A 23,597-nucleotide genomic window follows, 5' to 3' on the forward strand; every position below is an offset into this window, starting at 1 on the left:
ATTGTGCAGGGAGTTCTGCACATAAAGCTTCGTTACTGGCCGTGTTTGGGCAGAACTTCCCCTAGAACAGAGTGCTGTCGGTCGGCCTCGTTTTGGAAGTGTGCAGACATTCCCAGTTGTTTGAGTGCAAACCCACTTGGAGTGAAAGACAAAAGGCATCAGAACAGCTTGATGAAAAATGTGGCATTTAATCTGCCATGTGGTTCAACTAAGACAAGACGTTTTTGTTTGTTTCTTTTGCTTTTTAAACCATTTCGTTAATCGTATCTGGCCCTCCAAATCTAGTCAATCTCATTAAACGGTTTGATTTTTAATACTGTAGTATTTTAGGGGAGTGTGGTATTTCTGTTGTTAATAGCCGTAATTTTAAATGATTCTTAACGAAAAGGAGTTGTGCCTTTTATAAAAGAAAGGCGGTTATAAGAGGCAGAATTTTGTAAAGTGTCTCAGTGTATTTCATTTTTTCTTAAATTAATTTATTAAATTATCGGTGATTTTTAATTCTCATGTAAACCTTGATATGGAGGAGACTATTCTTGTAATAAGTTTCCCCATTTATTCGGAAATGGCTATATTTGAAAACAAAGTTCTTTATGTTTGCTTTAATTAGCACTTCTCTAATCAAAACCAATAAAGTTACATCTATTTATCTTTGCGCTTAAAGAATTTACTGTAGATGATGTTTCTTCCACATGAACGTTTGCGTTTTACTTTCCAGACTTTTTTCTCTCAGAACCAGTTTTTGCTCTGAGAAATGTTTTTCTGTCGTCTTCAGGAATGTCATTGTCCGCGGGGTCGTCCCCTCTTCATTCCCCCAAGATCACTCCACACACTTCTCCTGCGCCCAGAAGAAGAAGTCACACTCCAAACCCAGCGAGCTACATGGTGCCTTCCAGTGCCTCCACGCCTGTCAGCAACCCCGTGTCGCAGACGCCGCCCGCCGGCCAGGTGATCCAGAAGGAGACCGTCGGCGGGACGACGTATTTCTACACGGACACCACGCCAGCCCCCGTGACGGGGATGGTACGTCTGCGTTACGGGCGGCGGCCGCGCCCTCGGGACCGGTCGGCCGGTTAGTGACGAGCAGGTGGACCCTCCCGCGTCCCTCCAGTGGGACGTCGAAGCGGGCGGTCCGTGTTGGAACGCGGACGCCAGTCCTGGTCCCTCCCCTGCCGGGTGCTCTGTGTTCGCATCAGTGGGAACTCAGGCTGCGTTCAGGTCTGGTTGTGCCGCGCGAGCTCCAGTTCAGTGCCCGGTGGCGTGGTCCGCTTGTGTGGTCACCCGTTGCTTGCGCCAGCTGGAGTTGACGTTTGCCGACAGCGGGGAGCCCTGGTCAGAAGCTAGAGAAAGGGGGCGGTTTCTGGTCAGTAGTTATGCGAGCGACGCGCCGGTGAGCCCCGGCCTCAGGCGGGGCGTTGATTTCACGGCCACGTCTCCGGGGAGCGGGGTCACGGTGGAAGACGCCTCCAGCACGGATCGTTCCCTGCGAGGAGGGAGGCGGCGCGGGGCCCGGGGCACGGAAGAGGAAATAGCCCGCTGCCAAAGCACCTGCGGGGCGGCGGGGGGAGGGGACGGCGCGGGGACAGTCGTCGCGCTCCGTACACATTGTACCTTTTCACATTCGTTATTCAAAAGTTACTATTTTTAACTATAGAAAAATAAGTGGTAGATGAAGAGCTTGTGACTAAGTTCTGCTGAAGTAGGAAAGTCGGGCTAAGCCGCAGACACGCGGCACGTCCACGTCGTCGGCTTGACGAACCGCGCGCGCATCCCAGCGATAAGCGGGTTTCGCCCCACGAGTCGGTCAGGGATGGGGTTGGGTGACGCGCTGCCGAAGGGCGTCCGAGTGGGAAGCGGACGTGACTCTTTCGTCGTTGATTTTTAAGAGGCGCGGCTCTGCCATTGTTTTGTGACTCTTGAGTCTCAGCACCTCTGAGATGACTTCCCCGACTGTCCCTGGGGTGATAATCTACTACCTCGCCACGTTAGAGAAAAACCGACAATGTATATAGAAGTGCATGTGTTATAAATCATGTAAATGCTTTTTAAAAAATAGTAACAGTGTTTTGTTTTTTTTTTGGTCAGAGATCTTTCAAAAATTATCACAGGACAGCTTGCCGGACAGAAGGTCAAATAATTGAGGTAGAGTACAGACTTTCCTTGGTTCTCTCAAGTAGGAATTCCATCAATGTTTTGCCTTTTGGGGGGCTTATTATATCTTATAACTATTTACGTTTTAATTATATTTTAGTTTAATCTATAAAGAGGTTCTTTTGTCACAAAACTGTCTCAGCTGTTTCTGTAGAGATTACATATGGCTTATTTTAATGTTTTTACCCTTCAAATCACTTAAAAATATGCTCATGGTAAACCTGAGGTCATTAAGGCCGACTACGCTGTCTGCAGAAACCAAGGCAGACGCAGGGCGAAGGGACCTTGTGAGGGTCGCACGGCCACTTCCTGCTGACATCAGCGCAGAGTAATTATCCGACGGCATCAGGAGTCGGTTGAATTAATTTTTAAAAGAGAACAAGATGTTTGTTTCAGCTTTTGAAATGAAAAAAATCAAGCGAGAGAAAAGATTCTGTCGCACATACTTGGATTTTGCCTCGTGGACCAGTGAGGGCTGCGGAGGCGGAGGCGGAGGCAGAGGCGGCGGCGGGTGGTGGTGGCCGTGGCAGCCCATGTCCCCCTGCGCCACCGGCCACAATGTGCCGGCCCTGCGCGCCGTCGCCGTCGGAAGCGCTGCTTCGCCCAGTGTTCGGGTGACGCGGAGGCCAGCCGCTATCCGGGCGTCCAGGGCGCGGTTGCCCGTCCTCCGGCTGCGGCCCCCACCTTCGCCTCTGCTTTCTTGTCCCTCCCAGACGCTTTCCAAAACACGTACGGGCCCCCTTCGTGTCCCATTCACCCGGAGAGCTGCTTTTGCCTGTCATTGGCGCTTAAATTTTACTGTGTCAAAAGGAATGTTTCTTTTCTTGTCAGATTTTTCATCTCGATCATTAAATATAAGATTACGAATGAATTCATTCAGAAAGTCTGCTGGTTAACAGCTGTTCTCTGTCATTGAAAGATTTGCAATGTATCAGTTTAGCATTGTCAGTAAAAGATTCAATTTCATCAAAACGATGATGCAGCTTATTAATTGAAGAAAATTGCGGTTACATTTTCTCCCTGCCTTTTTAGGTGTTTCCAAACTACCACATTTATCCTCCAACCGCACCTCACGTTGCTTACATGCAGCCGAAAGCAAACGCACCCTCGTTCTTCATGGCCGACGAGCTCCGTCAGGTAGGCCGGCCGGGGTCCCAGTGGGGAGAGGGTGCCCACGACAGCCGCCTGGACGCCGGACGAAGAGCAGCTTCTCACATCAGACTGTCGCAGTGTCCACTCCAGCGATCCCCGCCGAAGCAGACGGGTTTAGGGTTCACGAGGTCTCGTTGACGTCGTTAAGGAAAGCTGGTTTTCAGAACCATTGGGAGTCATTGTGCGTCAGGGTATAAACGCAGAAATGTGAATGGGCCGTCTGCACTTCCTGTGCCGTGCATCAGAAACTTTCTTTGAAATATATAAATAGTTTAAATGGTTTCTAACCTTCAGGCAACTTTTGCTAATTTCTATAAGTCAAGGTTAGGTAGTTTGGCCCAGAAATAAACCTTATTTGAAGAGAGCTTCATATTTTCTATAAAGCAGGTTTCATAAAATAATTTTTTGTTAGACAGGTATTACTCGATATGTAGAATTTCATTTTACATATGATTCTCAGAAAATCTTTGTTTCCCGGAAGGAAGTCGTAGCATTGTGACGTTCATCAGTGCATTATTGACCAGCTTAGAGTGGACCTAAGTTTCCAGCCAGAGTTGGTTATATGCCGTGGGTTGTGGGGCGATCACTTAAACAGCCCTAATCAGGGGCAGGCCTTTCCAGGACTGGAGTTTAAATATTTACTGTTCTTAGAAATGTTATTTCATGAAATACTAATACTTATTTAGTTACAATGGGAAATCCAGGTCTCAGAAGCTGGGCTTAGACGTAAACATACTTGTTTTCTCCTCTCAGGAGCTGATTAACAGACATTTAATAACGATGGCTCAGATCGATCAAGCAGACATGCCAGGTAAACGCGGGTCGGCTCGCACCTCCTTTCCACAGACACGGCGACCCTTACGTGGCCCTGTGTGCTTGCACATCGTACACTGGCACTTCCCGTTGAATGAATGCATTTATCTGTGATCTAGTTGACGGGTTCCAACATGCCACTGATCATCTAGTTCATTTAAAGTAATGCTACATGTGACAATATTTTAGTTTCTCAAGAAAGTCAGGTAGTTTTAGAATTCATGGCGACTTCGGTGACTGTGCACTGGAATAGTATTGTCTTCTGAAGCCTGATGACAGGTTCCCAGGCAGAAAGGAAAGTGATTGTTATTATTTCTGAGATTACAGTGTGCTGATTAAATGCTTTATGCCTTATTTTCTTCCTTACAAAAATCCCGTGACGTAGGTACTGATATCATGGTCTCCATTTTACGTATGAGAAAAACTTAAGTCAGCAGGCAGGTTAAGTAACTTGCCTTGAAGACCCGCGGCTGGTAATTGGCTGACCGAGTCGGAATGTAAACCAGGGTGATCTGACGACACCACAGTGTTTCTAAGAGAACATTAAAACCTCTTTCTCCAGCTTGTTCCGCTCATAGTGAGATTAAGTGCAGCGTAACTCAGCAGAGCTCTGCCAGTAACGCAGCCGCAGCGCCTCCGCTATAGGGATCATCTCAGACGCCGCGTTGTCGTCCAGGATTCGGCGCGGTCCACTCCACGTCCTCCTGGCTGCTAAAGAATGAAAAGGCGTGCGTCTGGCTCTTAGGTCTCCAGACTTATCTTTGCAGTGTAGACAGGCCAGAACTTACCTGCCGTGACCTTCGAAGGGCTCAGGGTGGGCTTTCCCCTTGATCATTTAGCGCTGTCTTTAAGGCCCTAGTGAGGGCAAAAGGAAAAAGGAAAAAGAAATAGGTTTATTTTTGCCTCTCTAGTCTTTATGGCTAATTGTGTATAAATCATCTGACTGTACATTAGTTGTGATTTGAAATTATAATAAAGTTTAGGGAATAGCTGGATATGAGATTAATACATGTCAGTTGCATTTCCATAGACCAGTAGTCAGGGATTTTAAAATAAAAGAGAAGGTGCTGTTGACAGTGGTTTCAGAATACCTGTCTGAGGAACAAATACGACAAAAGACGTGGAAGATCTTAGGGGAGATTTATTACGATGTAGTGAATAAGACAAATAGAGTGAAACGCTATGTTCATGAATAGGAGACTTAACGATCAAGGCGTCAATTTTTCTAATCTGATCTCCAGATTCAGTATAATTCTAGTCAAAGCATGTGAGCGGTTTTTACTCAGAATGCTTCTGAGCCCTGATTCGGGCCCTGACAGTTCAGTCACTAGGGGCTCAGTCCCTCAAGATTACTGCCACTGCAGATGCCAGCCGAAGCGGGGCTCCCTGGCTGCCCCCGCTTTCGTCCCGCCAGCTGCAGATTCGGGCGTCTCCGCAGCCCACCCGCTCGGGCTCGGTAGCTCAGGATGACTCAGAGCTCAGGAAGGCCCTCGACGTGCCGTTCCTGGTTTATCATAGAGGACGCAGCTCAGGAATGGCCTTGCGGAAGTGAGGCACCGGGCGAGGCGCTGGGGGATGCCTTCCTGCCCCCGCTGGGTGCCCCCCCCCCCGCACCTCGGCGTGTTCATCAGCGCCTGAGCTCCCCGAGTCTCACCACCGAGGCGTCTTTGTGGACGTGTCGTGGCGTGAGGACATTGATTGACTCAGCTCCCAGTCCGCCTCCGCTGCCTGCCTGCTGTAGGCATAGGGCTGGAAGTCCAAGCTTCTGACCAAGGTTTGGTCCTTACTGTTTTTTCTTTTTCTTTTTTTTAATTACATGGCAACATAACAGGGCTTTTCATAGTATGTGATAAAATTTATCAAACAGAAAAGGGCCAGGACTACCCAAGGCACTTTGAAAATTATGACCAGGAATCAGCGTGTCGGGGAGGAGAGGTTCGTGTCGAGTCCAGTGACCACAGTGGCATGGTGGCGAGACTGGGTTAGACGGGTCAGTGAGTGGAGCAGCCTAGGGACAGCGCAGACGCAGCCCGTGGGGGACGCGGGGCAGGAAAGCGCTGGGAAATGGTCTCCGTTATGGTACAAGGTCAGATCGGATCGTGGTCTCAGACCACATCCGGAATTCAGCTCCAACTAGGTTAATAGCTTACAAAGCAAAATTTAAAAACGCTTATGAAATATAAATGAGTCGATTGAACGTTTCAGTAGGGAAAGAGTTTCTATACAGGATGCAAAGATTGCAGACTCTTAAAAGAAAGTACTGGGGAGTTCCACCAAATTCAAACTTAAAACCATCCAAAGATACATGTAGTAAAGAAGAAACTTGTAGGAAGATACTTACACAGCTGGCAAAGAATATGAAAAACACAAATCAGCAAGACCCTGAACAATCCGATCAAAAAATGACCCAAAAGATAAGAGCTGGCATTTCACGAAAATGGAAATTTTGATGATCAGTAATGTAAGCGGTGTCGAAGGTCACTGATGAGGAGGGAAGTATGAATAGAATCCTGCTTTGAAGCCTGGCCGCGGAGGCAGTGGGGAGACCCACGGGCGCCCCAGGACGTGGCCGTCCGTGCTGTGAGTCGGGAGCCGGTGGGCACCGGGGGGGCCGGAGTTGAGGCTCCGCGCACCTGCCCCGTGAGCCAGCGGTCCTGCCCCGGGCTGCGGGCAGCCGCAGGCGTGAGGAGCCCCTGTCGCGTCGCCGCTCACGGCAGCGGGACCCTCGGGCGGGCCCGGCGCCCACCCGAAGGACGGGGCGAGGCGGCCGTGATGGCGTCAGGCAGGGGACGCCGCGCCGCCCGCAGCGCTGCGGCAGTCTCGGCGAGGGGACGCCGGGCGAAGAGGGGACAGTGTGCAGCGCGCTCCCTTTCTGTGAAGGCCCCTGAAGCTCGCATTCGCTCACGTTTGCGTGAACCCGTGTCCGTGCTTAGACACGCGTCACAGGCACACACGCGGGAAACTGTAGCGGGTGCAAATGGATGTGACAAAAAACTGCGAAAAAGGGAGAGAAACCAGGGGGCGAAGGGCGGCGGGCTGTCGGGCCCCGGGCCGCCCCCAGCGCCAGCGCCCCCGCCCCGCCTCGGGTCCTCAGGCGTCAGGGTCTCACGGGGGCCCCGGGCCCTGGTGCCAGGAAGCCTGGGGACCGCCGCCGGGGTGACGGTTCTCTGCCGCGGCGCAGGTCGCCCGTGCAGCGTGCGGGACTCCGCGTGGTCCGCCGCCCGGCACAGCCAGGGCCGGGCAGGCCAGGAGGCAGGCTTGAGCGCCTCGTGTCCCACCTGGATTTCTCAACAGGTATATGTCAAAAATTACCAATTCTATTTGTGAGTTTTTATTTTTTAAGAGATTTATTGCCATATTTTAAGAATAGTGTTGAACAAGTTTGTGGTAAAAGTTAGGTGAACAGGATAGGGTAGAGAAGAGGGGGTCACCCTGAAAGTTCTGCCATGGTCCTTTCTAGAAGGATTTCTGTTCAAAACCTGCATGTTCGCGTATCTGCTTTTCACTCGAAATGTCATGTGTGTTCCTAAGTCATTTGAGATATTTATTGAAGGGAAGCTGTCCGATTGGAAAATATGGTTGGTTGTGTCTGAATCATTAAAAACTACGTGTCTTTTTGGGTTGTAAAACACATATACACGTTTGTCCTAGAAAATAGGGAGCAATAAATTGTACTCTGTAGAGAAACCAACCACTGAATACATTTTCCCATACAACTTTCTAGTTTTTATAGGAAACAACAAATTGGGATTCAAGTTAATCAGTTTTTAATGCCTAGCAGAGTATCACGAGCAAATCCCAATGCGTCGTATTTCCTTAATCATAATTTCCTTTCTTTGAAGAACGTGGCTGGCATGGCAGTGAAGTTGTTTCAGAATTTTTTTTATATCTTGCTAAAGATTAAAACTGTGCTTTTTCACTGAACGAATATCTTTATGCTTTCAAAACAAGAATTCATAGCTTAACGTCATTGTCTAAATATGTTTTATACAAAACAAAGTGTTGGAGAAACAAAATCTATCTTGATTTTATTCGGCATCAGAATCAGAAATGTTTAATGTCTAATGATAAATTGTTTCTAACGTTTGTTTTATTGTGCTATAAAAGACATATTTTCGAGTGTATGAAATCTAGTTGTTTGGTTGTGTTATAATGACCATTTTATTGATGGTGAAGCCAGTTTGTTTTGTAAGATTGTTTTGAATGTTGACACTGTTCTTTGATACGAGTGTGTTTTGATACCAGTGGTTCGTAGATTTGATTTCTTCTGTGTTACTCTGAGAGGTTTATGCATGCCCGCAAGCTAAAAGTCGTCTCCCTGTGAATCACTCCAGCAGTCCCCACAGAAGTCGACAGCTACCATAGCCTGTTCCCTCTGGAACCGCTGCCGCCACCCAACCGGATACAGAAATCAAGTAATTTTGGATACATCACATCTTGCTACAAAGCCGTAAATAGCAAAGATGATCTACCATACTGCCTTCGGAGGATTCACGGTAAGGAAGATAAATTATCCTCTTTTAGAAGCGTGTCATTGAGGCTAAGATTATTCAGACATTTCCGAATAAATTTAATATATGAATCGAAAGGATGATAAATAAATGTATGGTTTCATTTGGAAATTAGTGTCTCGTAAGTGCTGTGTATAACATGGCTTTTTATTCACACTTCTGATGAATAAGGAGGAGATGGCATTTACAGTTCAGTGGAAACATTTTTCTTTTTCAGGTTTTCGTCTTGTTAACACAAAGTGCATGGTATTGGTCGACATGTGGAAAAAAATTCAGCACTCAAATATTGTAACCTTGCGTGAGGTATTTACCACTAAAGCATTTGCAGAGCCTTGTGAGTAATTCGTAACTGTCCTTCTGCTTGTGGGCCTCGCCGTGGGAAGCCAGATCGCAGTAATGAGTGTTTGTGTTTTGTTTTAAGCTCTTGTGTTTGCATATGATTTCCATGCTGGAGGAGAAACTCTGATGAGCAGACACTTTAATGACCCTAACGCTGATGCCTATTTCACAAAGAGGAAGTGGGGTAAGAAAGAGATGCGAGCCAGCTTTATTTTGATCAGTGTTTCTGCTCTGGGGAAGAGCAGTTTTGCATTTGAAAATACATGCGAAATCATCCCTGTAGTCATGCAGCTTAAAGACCCTGTCGCGTTTTCAAAAGACTCGCCTCGAAGGAGTGGGGTGTGCGTGTAACGAGTCAGGAAATAACTTATCACGTGCCCAGACCAAGAGAACATGGGTTGGGAGAGCCTCCTGTAGGATCTGAAGTTTAAAAAACAACGTAACATGATAAAAGACGTATCCTCTTAAGAACTGTTTTCTTAAAAGATATAAATCTTTTGGGATAGAGATGATTTGGAAAAGTCTGTAAATTGAAAAATAACCCCTGTAGCTTCACCACGCAAAACGCAGCCGCCGTGAACCTCGGTGTGTTTCTCTTTAGTCTTGCTGTTTGGTTTCCTTTTCTATTGTTCTCTTTATTTTATTTTGTTCTAGATCCTGTTGCATTTTTGAATTTATTATAAACAATTTCCCCCTTTTTTAATATTTTCTGAATGTAATTTAGTGACTTTCTCAGAGTCCAGTGTGACCATATATCATTTATGAAATTATTTCGCTAAACAGATGCTTTTGTTTAAAGGAAAGTTTCCATGTCACTAAAGGAATTAGTCTTCGGGATAAATTTTTATGTAACTTTTATTTAAATGGAGAGTATTTTCTTTTCTTTTTTTTTTTTTTGCCCCTTCCTAATGTTTAAAGAATTGACATAGTTCAGTTATTGCAGAGAACCAAAATATTTTCATTACAGTCTAACGGAAGTTTATTAGAGGGTAAATCATCTCAGAGTATAAGTAAATTCATTTTGAGATGTCTGTGAATTTATGTATTTGGGGGCAGAAAGGCGTGTATCATTTTCTTGTTTGAGGGCGCAGGACAGATGTATTGCATTCTTTACATGACTTTTAACGCTGTAAAGATTTTCTCAAATACGTACTGAGAGAAACCAGGGAGGGAGTCACAGTACTTTCTTCTGGATGCTGACTCCTTTACGGACCGGTCGTGGACAGAAACACCACTTCCGTTTCCTCCCGACTTTGCCCTGACGGTTGAAAGAAGAGAACTGTGGTTACATGGCCGCTTCACGCTGACGGTCTGGCCGCACAGTGCGGTCATTTTTTTCGTTTTGCCCTGTCATGTGTAGATGCGTACATAATTTTGCCGAAAGGGATGTGGTATGACTTCTACAGATGAATATAGCCGTAGTAGTTTAAGTTTATTTTAGTAATACCACCTGTGAACTGACTGTTGGCTGTAATTTATAGCTGGGTTTCTCAACCTCAGCCTTGTTGACGTTTGAGGTTGCATAGTTATTTTCGTGGGGACCGTCCTGGGCCTTGCAAGGTATTTAGCAGCGCCTCGGCCTCTACCCACTAGATGCTGTAGCACCTTCTTCCCCCAGTTGCGACACCAAAAATGTCTCCAGACATTGCCAGACGGCCCCTAGGGGGGAAAAGCTGACCCCCTGCTGATTTATAGCATTCCTTTCAGCTTTTAAAAATCTTAATTATTCTGTTTTTGGTGTCGACCAATTGTTTGTGTATGATTACATTTTCACAGGAATCGGTCCTTTTTCTAATATTTCAAAGTATTGTTTGAATGGTAGTAACTTTACCTAAACCATGCTATACATTCTTTGCAGCAACTTTTAATACAAGGCAGTCCTATTTTCTGTGTGCATATTAAAGAAAAAAAAAAATAGGCAGTGTTTGTATAAACTCGCACAGATACAGATGAAAGCTTGTTTTCTTATACTACTTAATTTATTACCTTAGCACAGGAAATTGCATAAGAGCTACACTGATTTAGAAAACGGGAATAATAATACCACCATGCCACATAGGGGCTGTGATAAGTTTAAAACGAGACAATGTGGGTAATGAGACCGAATCGGCACATTTATTAGTTTCACTTAAACTCTTCTTAGTCGTCTTTGACATCGTCTGGCCATTTGTCACTTAGAGCCACTTTTTGAGTCATTTGACACTGTTTTCCAGTTTCCATGTTCGGTTTTGAGGGATAGCAGTTTTCGTATTTTGTATTTGCTTTTCCCTGGTAATTGTATCCCAAGCCTTCGGCGCCTGTTTGCTGTGTTTTATCTCCGCAATTAACCACTTAACTGTGTTGCTTTTAGACCCGATTCACAAAAGGTTTGTTTACAACCACATGACCACGTGGATCTATAAGGTTATATTTTCCGAAACACAGCGGTCCCCCTTTATCCGCGGGGGATATGTTCCAGGACCCCCAGTGGATGCTCGAAAGTGGATAGTCACGAACCCTGTATATACTGTTTTTCCCTATACGTACATGGCTCTGGTAAGTTTAATTTATAAATTAGGCACAGAAAGAGATTAACAACAACAATAAAATAGAACAATTATATAACAACATACTGTAATACAAATTATGTGCACATAGTCTCTCTCTCAAAATCTGTGGTTATACTGACCCTTCTTATGATGCTGTGGGAGATTCAGTACCTGCATGGGCCATGTGAGGCGAGGCGGATGACGTAGGCATTGTGCCGTAGCGTTAGGGTCTGTCATCCTGCACATGCGTGAGGAGAGTCATCTGCTTCGGGAGACCCTTTGTCATCGAGTCATGATGATGTCGATGGCTGGCGGTCGGGAGCAGGCGATGTCAATGGTTGGGGCAAGTTAGTATTTTTGCACTGCGGTTGACCACAGGTTCCAGAAAGCGAAACTACAGATAAGGGGGCCACTGTACAAAATCTGGGTTCGATTTATGTGCCTGCTCAGATTCGAGGGTTAAAAATAACCCAGAAAACAGTATCAGGAGGCACTTACAAGAGTCGATAGAATCAGGATGGCTGCTTCCCACGGCGGACCAGGGTGTCTTTGCATTGCATCACTGCACATGAGTGGCGTTCAGAGTTTGACATTTGCGTCCCCTCGAATTGGATGTTACATCCAACTGCCGAGGAGGAGTCAGGAAACGTTCTGTGCCAACGGTGGTGGACGCCGGGGTTTCCCTCAGCCCACAGAGCGGACAGGCCTCGGCGCACGGGCGCGACCGAGGCCGGGACTGTCCACCTTTTAAGTCAGAGAACAGTCTCCACGGTTCCCGTTTTTAACCAGAATTTATATATTTTGAGTTCACAATTAAACAGCGTCTCGAAATAATCTTTATTGTTCGATAATTACAATGGTCACAGAAGAGAGGTTCCCGCTTGTAAAGGTGGATCTCCTGAACTTGGTGCTTTGGGCTCATCTCTCCAATTCTGACTAATAGACGAAACTTGAATTTTACGTATATACACACACACGCATATGTGTAAATTGGCAAATCGTGTCATGAAGATAAATGGACTCTGTGAATTTTGGTTTGAATGTTTTAATCTTTGGGTTGATGGGATAAATGAAGACGTCTGTTCTTTTCTCTCTTTTCTTTTCTTCTTTCTCTGCTTCGCAGGTCAGCACGACGGGCCTTTGCCCCGCCAGCACGCGGGCCTGCTGCCGGAGTCGCTCATCTGGGCGTACATCGTCCAGCTGAGTTCTGCGTTGCGCACCATCCACACGGCGGGTTTGGCCTGTCGCGTCATGGACCCGACGAAGATCCTGATAACCGGCAAGACGAGGTACTAGCATTTTGCATTTTGGCTTCTTCACTGAGCGTCTAATGATGATTTGTTTTAATTCTGCCTTTTCATATATTCCATCCAGAAGAACTGCTGTGACTTTGAGTTCATTTGTAAGTTTAAAAAAAATGTTGAATTCTGAATAAATCGCCTGGTTATTCCCCAAGGATCTTTAAGGGGTTTGGGAGGCGTGCGTGGTTAGGGGGACGTGGAAGTAGCATCAGTACGACTCTCTGTGTGCCACTGTGCTTCTCAGGGGTTAGCGTGACTCAGAGTCACCTGGCGGCTCGCTGAGCGCAGATCGAGTTCTCGGCCGGTGAATCTGGAGTGGGCCTGAGAACCTGCATTCGTAACCAGTCCCCGGGGAAGCCGCAGCTGCCGCTGGGCCCGGCTCTGAGAGCCGCTGGCAGAGGGCGCAGTGCGCACACCCCGACTTAGCTGTTGCGCGCAAGCGGCTGTGACTCTGAGAACTGCGCAGCTGAAGGGCCGCAGGGTCCGGTGCCGGGGCCAGGTTCACCCCCTGGCTCCGCTGGTTAGTGCCCCTGGGACCCCGGGACCCCACGTGCTCATACCTTCCGAGTCAGACACTCCCCATCTCCGCTGCCCACGTCCGCGCGGTACCCGTCTCAGGGGAGCGTTGGGGGGGCGAATGAGTCAGTACAGGTAAAGCGCTTCGCACGGTGCCGGGCACGTCCTCGGCGGATGCCCGGTCCTCTTTCCGGCAGTGACTAACGTGCCAAGAAGGAGCCTCGTTCTTGTCGTGAGGGACCGAGAGGGGCAGCCTGGTGCCACGGAAGGCCGTGGCCTGGCAGTCAGAGGTCCGAGTCAGCCCTGACGTTATCAGTTACCGGCCTGCAACCTCGGTCCGTCACTTGAGACATGCGAGCTTTTAACGTCCTCATTTCTAAAACGGTGGTTGGTCGAGATGATACGGGGGTAGGAGAGGGGGTTAGAGTAGACAATGTTCTGAGTCCTTCAGATATTATAGGAAATGTTAAATTTCCACTATTGTATAATTTTAAAATCTCATGTTAATTATTTTCTTTAAATTCTCTGGTCTTTAAAGGTTGCGAGTAAATTGTGTTGGAGTGTTTGATGTTTTAACATTTGATAACAGTCAGAATAATAATCCGTTGGCATTAATGGCTCAATACCAGGTGAGTAAGAATTAACATGACTACTTAATAACTTAGGGCTTTTTTTTTTTTTTTATTTTGACGAATTTTGTTTATTTTAAAGTACTTCCGGGTTTTCGGTCTGGGTGGTCTCTATGCAAAGTTTGAACATTATTTCTTGGTCACTGTGAGGTGTTTAAAGCCCTAACAAGGTGGAATGTGCAGGGTCGAGGACAGGGTCAGACTCGCGCTGTTCAGATCCAAATGTGTTTATGTGATTAGGGAATTTGTTCTCAGCAGAGACTAAAACATCCATGATCAACTGAATGAGTTAGATTAAATGCGATTGCACTTTCTTCGCTTTTTTAACATATTATAAACACACCTGTCACAGAACAGGTGTCCCACTACCAATCTGAATATATTAAATATTTTCAAAGGGATAGTGTCGTATTGCCATTTTCTAAATCATTTTTTCTTTTGCTTCATCAAAGCCTCCTCATACGTTATCAGAATCTGGCTATTGTCTGATTTCAGAATCATAGTGTGGCTCCAGGCTCCGTCGTGTTCTCAGCTATTTATTTGTTATTTTTTGATTAATCGAAGACGCGGGCGAGTGAGAACCTGTTTCTGTGAGGGGCGTCACGTGTAGCCGCCTTCGCCTTTGTTGCTCTGCCGGTGACACTTGCCACTTAAAGTGACGTTTCAGTGCGCTCCGTGTGCGTTACAGGGCGTCACGTCGTTTGGATGACACGCAACTGTCATTTTAAGACGTTAGTTCTTTTTGTCTAACAGACAGTGATTTGAGATTGTTACACCTTACAGCGTGATCGCCCCACTAATTCTAACACTCCTCCGTCGCCGTGCAGAGTTACCGCAGCGGTATTAACTGGGTCCCCCGGTCCTTGTCACCCCCCGCCCCTCCTTCTAGCAGCCATCCCTTCGTCTCTGTTTCTGTGAGACTGTTTCAGTTTGCTTGTTTTTAGATTCCACATGTAAGTGGAAGCATACGATGTTTGTCGTCCTCTGCCTGATTTCTTTCACTTTGCATCATACCTTCTAGATCCATCTGTGTCGTCTCACGTGGCAAGATTTCATTCTTTTTTTATTGCTGCCTAATGTGTGTGTGTGTGCGCGTGTGCGCACTGCATCTCTTATATCCATTCATCTATCGATGAGCACCTGGGTTGCTTCCACATCTTGGCTTTTGTAAATAAAACGGGACCATTCTATTAACCCCATATGCATAATAACTCAAAATGAGTTAAACACTTAAACGTAAGGCCTCAAACCATAAAACTTCTGGAAGAAAAACATAGGAAGTATACTGACATCAGTCACCTCGACAAGGAAAAACAAAAACAAACACGTGGGACGCCGTCCCACTAAAAGGCTTCTGCACAGCGAAGGAAACCGTCATCAAGACAAAACCGCGTCCCACCGAATGGGAGAATGTGTTCGCAAGTGACATGTTCGGTGAGGGGTTGATACCCAGAATATAGACGAAAACTCATGCAACTCAGTAACAAAAAATTAAATAATTTCATCAAAAATAGGCAGAGGATGTGAAAAGACAGACATTTCTCAAAAGAAGACATGCAGATGGCCAGCAGACACATGGAAAGATGTTCAGCATCGCTAGTCGTCAGGGCAATGCCAGTCAGGGCCGCAGCGAGATGTCACCTCGCACCGGTCAGAATGGCTGTGGTCAGAAAGTCAGCAAGCAACAGCACGTGCTGGCGAGGACGAGGAGGGGCGGGGGCTTCGTGCACTGTCGGCGGCACTGCCGACCGGTGCCGTGCCTGTGGGGGACGGTGGAGGCTCCTCAATAAACGAAAAATGGATATATGCTATGGCCCAGCAATTTCACTTCTGGGCATTTATCCAAAGAAAAGGAAAAACACTGATTCGACAATATATGTGCACCGCGGAGCTCCCCGTGGCACTATTTACAATGGCCAAGGCGTGTCTGCCGACTTCAGGTCTCCCCCTCAGCCGGTGCCCGCCTGTCCCTGCCGCAGCCAAGCTGCCCTGGTTGGTAGCGCCCCCTGGTGGGCGCTGCGGCAGGTCTGACTGCTTTCCGGGCAGCACCTGCTCCTGCCCGCGGGGCTTGGCCCCTTTCTTACCCAGGGTGCTGTTTCCCAGCTCCTTCCCTTCTCATCTCTGTCGCAGTTACTGACCGACTGGCTCTGAAAATTTTTTTCATAGTCTTTGTGCTGTTAAAAGTGACCAATTATTGATTGTTAAAATACTAGTGATCTTCATATATCCAAGTAAATAACATTAAGTTTTTGAAGAGAAACTCGACATCATTTAGCATTGTTGCCTTCAGCCTCTGTTGCAAATATCTAGAAACCCAATGTCCACCTTAAACAGCAGCCGGACAGTATCTTCATTCTCTATGTGAAGAGTTCTTTTGTATTTTAATTCCTAGTAAAAGAAAAAGATGAGTTTGATTTTTTTCCCCCTTGGTCACAGCAGTATTGTTTCCCATTTTTTCTTTGCAAATGCACATTATTTTGGTTATGGGTTGTGTAGTTACTGTGAAAAAAGTTCTTCATAAGGAAACGTAATCCCAGGGTTCCAAACAGACGGCTTTTCAGCAGGCATTTGGGGGAGCTGGTCGGTAACTTAGCGACGCCTTCGTTCGTGAACGCAGGTTGCTTTGAGCCCGCCGCCACCGTCCCTTCCTCTGTCAGCAGCAAAGGCTAGATCAGGTTTTTCTTTCTTTATTTTTCGGGGGTGGGCACGTGTGTGGGGCAGGTGTTCTGTCTGGCTAACAGCAGGATAGAAGAGAGAGTGAAAACCGTGCCACCCGGGGGTCGTGAGTCCCGGACGGGCCCAGGGGAAGGACTGTGTTGTGTCTCGTGGTCTGTTGTTCATAGTCTGTTTCAGACACATGAGTAGAGACTGACTTTCAGTGAAGTGGACGTAAGTAGAGCCAGGGATGGACTCGGAAAAATCAAGAGGTCAGGAATCAGGAAGAAACTGAGAATGCTTTGGGGAGAAAACCTCCAGAATTCAACAAATGGGGGGGGGAAACCAGTTGGAGGCAGGAAGCAAAATGACAACTGGGAAGTCACTCGGGAGCGGGGGCGGCACCCGAGCTTTCGCGGTGTTAGAGCCCGTGAGAGGGCCGGGGTCAGCCTCCCTTTAGAGACCGGTCCCAGCTCGACCTGGGTCATGCGTCGGGTGTATTTTACTTTAAAAGCGGGCACTCCCGCCGCTAGTCAGCTTCGGGAAGGCGGTGGGAGGGGCCCGGGCAGGTGACCTCACGTCTTAAACCTGTTCAGACTCGGCCGTCTTGGACGTTGGTTTCCCTGTCTCGTGACGGGGAAAGTGGGGTGTTCCTCGGGGTGGTTCGGTTACAGCCCCAGTTCAGGTTGGCGCTGGACTGACCCCCCCCCCCCGCCCCCGTCGTGAGGCCCACGCGGCGCAGGGGTCCGACGGAGGCCACCGTCACGTGCTTCGCCGCCCACGTCGGGGCGCAGCGCCGATAGGACTTTCCCGCTAGCGTCGACGTGCGCCGATTTCTCTTGGCCGCCGTTTTTACGGTTTCACAAAGTAGCTTGGAGTGTTTGGGTTGATGTCGGGGACACGGACGGGGCCCTCCAGGAAGCAGGCGGCGGCCGCAGGAAGTGCCCCCCGCACGCCGCCCCCCGCCCGCACCTCGCGCGCAGTGTCCGAGTTTCTCTGATGGGCACCTTCGTCCTGGCGGATGCAGAGCGGCTCGTTCCCCTCGCCAGGCGTTTCCTTGGCTGCTGGCTCCCACGTTCCAAGTGTCAGATCCACACGTGCCGGCTTGGGGTACATGTCTGACAGGAACTTTGCCGGGTCGTTTTAGTCGGCAGTTGGACTTCCTCATACTGTGTTTGGGTAGAATGCTGCGGAGGGCAGCCGTATAGTGGTAAGGTGTCATCGGCGATTGCCGTGAAGTCCTCACCTGGTTTCACAGGTACACCGTTCATAAACGTTCCCCAAAGCGCAGGTTCCCACCCTGGCCCGCATCAGAACCTCTTGAGGAAACTGAAAACCACGCACACCGTGAACTTCCCTGCAGACTCACCCCGGGCCTGGGATGGGGGGCCGAGGGGCCACCGGTGCTTTTTCTGGGGTTTCTTCAGCTCCTCAGACAAATTGTAATGTTTAGCTGGGTTTGCAAACTCCTTATGCCAAATGAGCGTTCAGCCAGTGAACACACGTCAGTAATTCAGATGAGGCCTCAGCGCTTGAAGCTGATGGACGTTTTCTGCAGAGGCTCCTTCAGGCGGTCACCCGATTCTGAGCTGCCCCGCCGTCCCAGGCCGTGCTCATTAATAGTCACCTGCCAAGCAGGGCCTCGGGGCGGCCGCTCTGTTTGCTGGATCCAGTCACGATAGGTAACGAGAGCCGACCTCAGTCCGACCGCTGCCTTTTGAAAATCCTTCAGAAGGAAAGCCTCAGAGTGGTAAACCTTTAAAAAAACAAAACAAAACAAAACAAAACAAAACCAGGCAGGCGGCCAGGCAGGCACAGACTCGGAGGTCCCCTGCAGAGCCCGGGCAGACGGCGTGCCCCGGGGTTTCGGCGTTCTCGGTGTTCTGGAACATTCTCCGGCGTCGGGGCCGCCGATACTGTGTTTGAGATGATGCAATGACTTTTCTTCAAGTGATTCTCCGAACTCCACTGTATTTTAGGCATCATGGAAAAGGAGAAAAGCGCGTGCCACCGGGGTAGTGGTCACAGTAGGGGAAGCGTGTAGTAACCAGCTCTCAGTTTCTCGTAATAATGATGAGATCGGTTCTCTTTACGTAAAATTTAAAAGGGGCCGTGAGGCCGCAGCTGCATATTCATGTATCGCTCAGAGCGGCGCCTCTCCACGCGGGTCTGGCGCGGCCTCCATCCAGTCACCGGGTGCCGTGGAGGCCGCGGACCCGCCCCGGGGGCGCGGGCGGGTGGGGGGGGCGCTCGGAGTCGGCCGGCTGGGGAGTCGGGGCTGTGAGCTCGGGCCGAGGCCTGGGCCGGGCCCTGCGGCTTCCCGCCGGGGCGCCTCGTCCTGCGGGCAGTAGTGTCTGTGTGACGTCTGTGCCTGTAAGATAAACATTAAAAGTTGTATTTATTCTTTCATGTCAGCAAGCAGATCTGATATCGTTAGGAAAAGTTGTGTTGGCTTTGGCTTGCAACTCTTTGGCAGGAATCCAGCGAGAGAATTTACAGAAAGCCATGGAACTGGTGACAATCAACTACTCCTCCGACCTGAAGAATCTGATCTTGTAAGTTTCACCGTTTGATTAAACGTAGATGATGCTCACGTGAGATGTGACAGCTTTTCACAGGGCCTTCCAGTAGTGATTCTGTGTATTTTAGTCCCACCGTTCAAAATCGGGCAAAGCGCAATTAAACAACTCGTGATTTATTTTTATTGCTAGGTGTACAGTTTTGGAATAAATTCATGAGCCGGTGTGTTTGCTTAAAGGACGAAGGGCCTCCTCTAAGCCGCCTCAGTGTCGCCTAGCTACATGGGACCGTTTAAGCCGAAACTAATTAAAATGACATAAAAATAAGTGCCCCAGCTGCACTGCCACGTACAAGGGCTCAGAAGCTGCACGTGGCTTGTGGGACAGCGACCGAGAACACTTCGTCCCCGCGGAGAGCTCGGTCAGACGCGCCGCACCGGAGGGCGCCAGTCCCTGTGCAGAGCTGTCGCACGTCACCCCGACGGGGCACGTCGCGTGGGCCCCGTGCTTCCGCTCCGGGGCCCTCGAGGACAGGTCCGAAAGGGACTTGGCTCCAGAGAAAGCCACCGTGGCCTCCTGTCACCACAGGAGGACTTCTCCGCCTCCGTCCCTCTAACCCTTAACCCTGGAGAATTCAGAGGGCGGACAGCGGGGCCTTCGCTGTCAGTGGCTGTGGAGGACAGAGGCTGGGAAGGTCGAGAGTTTTCCCGTTATGGTCTGGAGGCAGTTAGAGCTCACGATCCTTCTCAGGCGTGCGAAGCTTCCAGCCGTCCCTTCTGGCCTCTGTGGCCAGGACAGTCCGCTTTCCGTTGGGCCCAGCCCTGGGGTGTGGGCCGCACACCTGTGCTTTGTCAGATGCCAGACGCCAGCACGAGTGTCGTGATCGTGACAGCGCTGGGAGCCGGTGTCGCCCGGGTCCTGTTAACAGTCAAGTGAAGCGATTTCTCTCAGAAATGAAAACATTTGTTTCACATATCGTCAGAGCAGTGATTCCTGGCTTTAGTTTGCAGCACCTAGCATATCGCCGATTTCAGATTATGCTCTTCATAGTTTTTTTTATGTAGCAGAGTAAAGGACGTGAATGTGACAGAGTGGCCACACGTTAGTAAGCGATAAAACTGGGTGACGGGTACCTGGGGAGCCATCATACAGTCCCTACTTGTATAAATGTTTGACATGTTCCTTAGGAAGAGAGTGAACGAAAAGGTCACAGTTTAATACCTGACCAGTAACTGATGTTTATAGAACGACGCACCATGTGTCAGGCCCTTTCGAACGGATTGACGTGATGACTTAATTCACTCGATTCTCCTAACAGCCCTATAGATTAGGTTCCGTCATCAGCTCCGTTAGAAAGATGGCAGAACTGAGACAAGGTGGGCGAGGTGGCCTGCCAGCCGGGCAGCGTGTAGCAGCGTTAGGTTCGAGGCGTTGGACGTAAACGTGTCAGAACTTACAGAGAGATGGCCGCGGCGTAGGTTATCCCCACGGGCAGAACCGTCCCGTTATTTAACAGGAGAGCGCCTGCCATGGGCCAGACACTGAGGGTGCTTTGAACAGGTCCCCCGCCTCCTGGAGCCGCCACCCTGATGGGGAGGAGGCAATAAACCCGTGAGCGAGTGAGACGTTTGCGGATGGCGTTAAGTCCTGTGAAGAAAGTAAGACCAGTTACAAGCAGAGTGGAAGCAGGGGAGGCGGCTTCATGACGGGCAGGAGGCGGCGCACCTCACAGATGAGCAGTGATGGGCGATGGGTAACCATGGCGTTCTGGAAGGTGGCCTCTGGAACACGTGACGTTGCTCTGCCCTGGTCATGACGGCAGAAGACAGTTAGTTAATGGGTCTCTTCTGATGTGTGCTCGTGCGTGAAGATTTCTTGGGAACGAAGGTACTGTGACAGCTCAGATGGAGTTCACCAGAGCAGAGGGCAGCTTACTAAAAAGCCGAAGCTCAGTTGATGTAGCCCAATTGAAGAGCCAATTTTAGTTTCAGAATTTATTTTTGAGGAGCAATGGGGAACTCTCTGCACCCACAACCGCCCCGTTTGGCCTCTCCAGGAAAGTGGGCGATGCTTCCTGTCTCCCACGTTGTAGAGGGGGTTTGGGAAGGGAGCCGGCAGGCGACCCTGGCCAGTGTTCCCATCAGAACGACAGAGGGGTAGAGAAAGGGCCCCGTCGAAGTCTTCCCCGTTGGCTCGTGAGATTTCCCCGAGCAAAGAGGCGCGATGGTCCCGCCGCGGACGTGGCCTTGGCCCGCGCGAGGCGCGTCTCCACCGTCCGCGCCGCACGCTCGCGGGCCGCCGTGGTTTCCGCGCCGCGCGCTCGGCGTCCAGGTGACCCGTCTTTCTTTCGGCCAGGTATCTGTTGACTGACCAAAACCGGATGCGGAGTGTCAATGACATCATGCCCATGATCGGTGCTCGCTTTTACACTCAGTTGGACGCTGCCCAGATGCGGAACGACGTCATCGAGGAGGACCTGGCCAAGGTGGGCGCGGCCGGGGCGAGGGTGGGCACGGCGCGCTGGGCCGAGCGCGCTGCCCCTTCCCCGTGCCCGGACGCAGCGCGCGGCCTTTTAATTCCACGTTTCCTGGGCATTCGTTTTCTTCCTTTTGTTCATGGCTTTGCTACAGCGACATAACAACGTCATCTTGGGGTTTTTTTTAATGTACGTTAATTTTAATAATTCTTAAAAATGGCCCGTTGCATAGTCTCGAGTGTTAACTATTGACTGACTCGGACACGTTGCATTTAAAAGCGTAACCGGAAGGTGGGGATGTTAGGGTTGATTGTGTAAAGGTAATGTTGGTGCAGGATACGAGTTTTTGTAAACGTTTGCTTTTATGTTCAGTTAGCTGGAACATTAATATTCTCTCTCTTTTTAAAATGTTTTATAGGAGGTTCAAAATGGAAGACTGTTTAGGCTTCTAGCAAAATTGGGAACAATCAATGAGAGGCCGGAGTAAGGATTTACAGCATTTTACAATGTTCTTAATCCAAGGCGCTATTTTGCATAATAAGAATGAGTACATCTTATTCTTACTGGTTTAATGTGGAAAAAGAAAACTTCTCATGGGAAGCGACCTTCAGCCTATGGTTAGGGTGCTGTTTTACGATCACAACCTTGGCATGCTTGTCCTTAAGGATTTTGCACACGCACACGTGCGCACACGCACGCACATACAGAAGACGCACCGTGTCGGGAACCCCGCCGTGGCCGCCCCCGAGGGGACGTGTTGTGAGCGTCATGCCACCCCTGTCCTGTCTCCCTTCCGAAGTCTGGTCCATTTAGATCAGGGACTCGAGACTATCTCGCCATTGCCGGCCCCGTATCCTGTTAGGCGCATCCTTCGTGGCCGCCATACCGGTGACATCGGAAAGGCGTTGCCGCTTTATGCATTTGCCTCGCTCGCGAGGTACCGCTGAGCACGTGCTGAAGAAGCAGAGCTGGCGTGTGTGCGACACGACCGTGCCGACGGGCAGGGCCATCGCCACCGCGTGCGGGGACCGCGGCGTGGCCCCGTGTCTGTGCGAGGGGAGCCAGGCGACGGCAAACGGCGTGGCAGTTTCTGGACCACAGGATTCAAGTCCACTTACTTTCTCAGAGTTAAAAGACTCAGTGTCTTCCTTAATTTTTGTGAATGAAGAAAGCACGTTCAGCCAGATTCTAGTTCTTATTTCTGGCATTTGTCTTTTTCCTAAAATGTATGCTTAGAGTGCTTTTTCTCGATTTTTTTCAGTATTTAACTCAGCTAATTTTTTTATCCCGTGGAAGATGTTTCATATTTCAGATGCCTTCCCTTCACTGAAAACATACACACACACACACACGCACATGCACACGCACACACGTGCGCACACACACACACGCACACACACACGTACCAGTTAACCCATAGAATTTGATTGTCTTTAATCAGCATCGACATTATTATAACAAGGTAAATATTGTTCATATCTGCACTACGTAGTAATCATAACTACGTTTCTGTTGTCTTGTTTTTAATCTTTGTTTTCAAGGAGTCAATAATTATCTTACAGAGAAAACTAGTAAGCACATGGAAAAAGTCTTCCTGCCCGTTCATTCCAAACTCTGTCAGTTACAAAACACCTTTCCGCGCGGTCAGCAATAGGTGACCCGTGAGCTCCTGTTCTTCCTGCCCCGTAGAGAAGTTGTCCCTGGGGCCTCTGTCCTCTGTCCTGTCTGGGCTGCGGTGCCTCGAGTCTGCTCACACTCCCGTAGAGCTGGAGCCCCCTTCCCTGTAGCCCCGGGAGTTTTCATGGTCCCTCCCTTCCGTTGGATACCCTGTCTCTTTTTTCCTTGGTTTATTCTTTTTAATTTAATGGCGCACATCCTCCTGTAGCTTCCTGAGAAAGGTGAGTTTTTTGAGTCTTTGCCAGTCTGAAAATATCTTTATTCTACTTTCACACTTTATTGATAGTATGATTGGGTATAAAATTCTAGATTGTCCTCAGAGAATTCCTT

General features: G+C 49.0%; 1 protein-coding gene across 5 annotated transcripts in view; it reads left to right on the forward strand.

Moving 5' to 3' along the window:
* Positions 1-23,597, forward strand: part of PAN3 (poly(A) specific ribonuclease subunit PAN3) — a 119,165-nt gene that overhangs the window by 86,793 nt on the left and 8,775 nt on the right. For 2 of the 5 annotated variants that reach the window (XM_016151895.2, XM_036228395.1), the window contains 12 exons: positions 776-1,023; positions 2,086-2,142; positions 3,184-3,288; positions 4,057-4,114; positions 8,451-8,612; positions 8,845-8,961; positions 9,049-9,150; positions 12,618-12,783; positions 13,850-13,940; positions 19,011-19,150; positions 21,470-21,599; positions 22,009-22,073. In XM_016151895.2, the coding sequence (XP_016007381.2) occupies positions 776-1,023; positions 2,086-2,142; positions 3,184-3,288; positions 4,057-4,114; positions 8,451-8,612; positions 8,845-8,961; positions 9,049-9,150; positions 12,618-12,783; positions 13,850-13,940; positions 19,011-19,150; positions 21,470-21,599; positions 22,009-22,073 (1,441 nt within the window). Of the gene's footprint in view, positions 1-775; positions 1,024-2,085; positions 2,143-3,183; positions 3,289-4,056; positions 4,115-8,450; positions 8,613-8,844; positions 8,962-9,048; positions 9,151-12,617; positions 12,784-13,849; positions 13,941-19,010; positions 19,151-21,469; positions 21,600-22,008; positions 23,053-23,597 lie in introns of all 5 variants that reach the window. The other 3 variants (XR_004953282.1, XM_036228394.1, XR_004953283.1) reach the window with 3 other exon arrangements.

This window comes from Rousettus aegyptiacus, unplaced genomic scaffold (assembly GCF_014176215.1).
Source record: "Rousettus aegyptiacus isolate mRouAeg1 unplaced genomic scaffold, mRouAeg1.p scaffold_m13_p_11, whole genome shotgun sequence".
In the NCBI taxonomy this organism is placed as follows: Eukaryota; Metazoa; Chordata; class Mammalia; order Chiroptera; family Pteropodidae; genus Rousettus; species Rousettus aegyptiacus.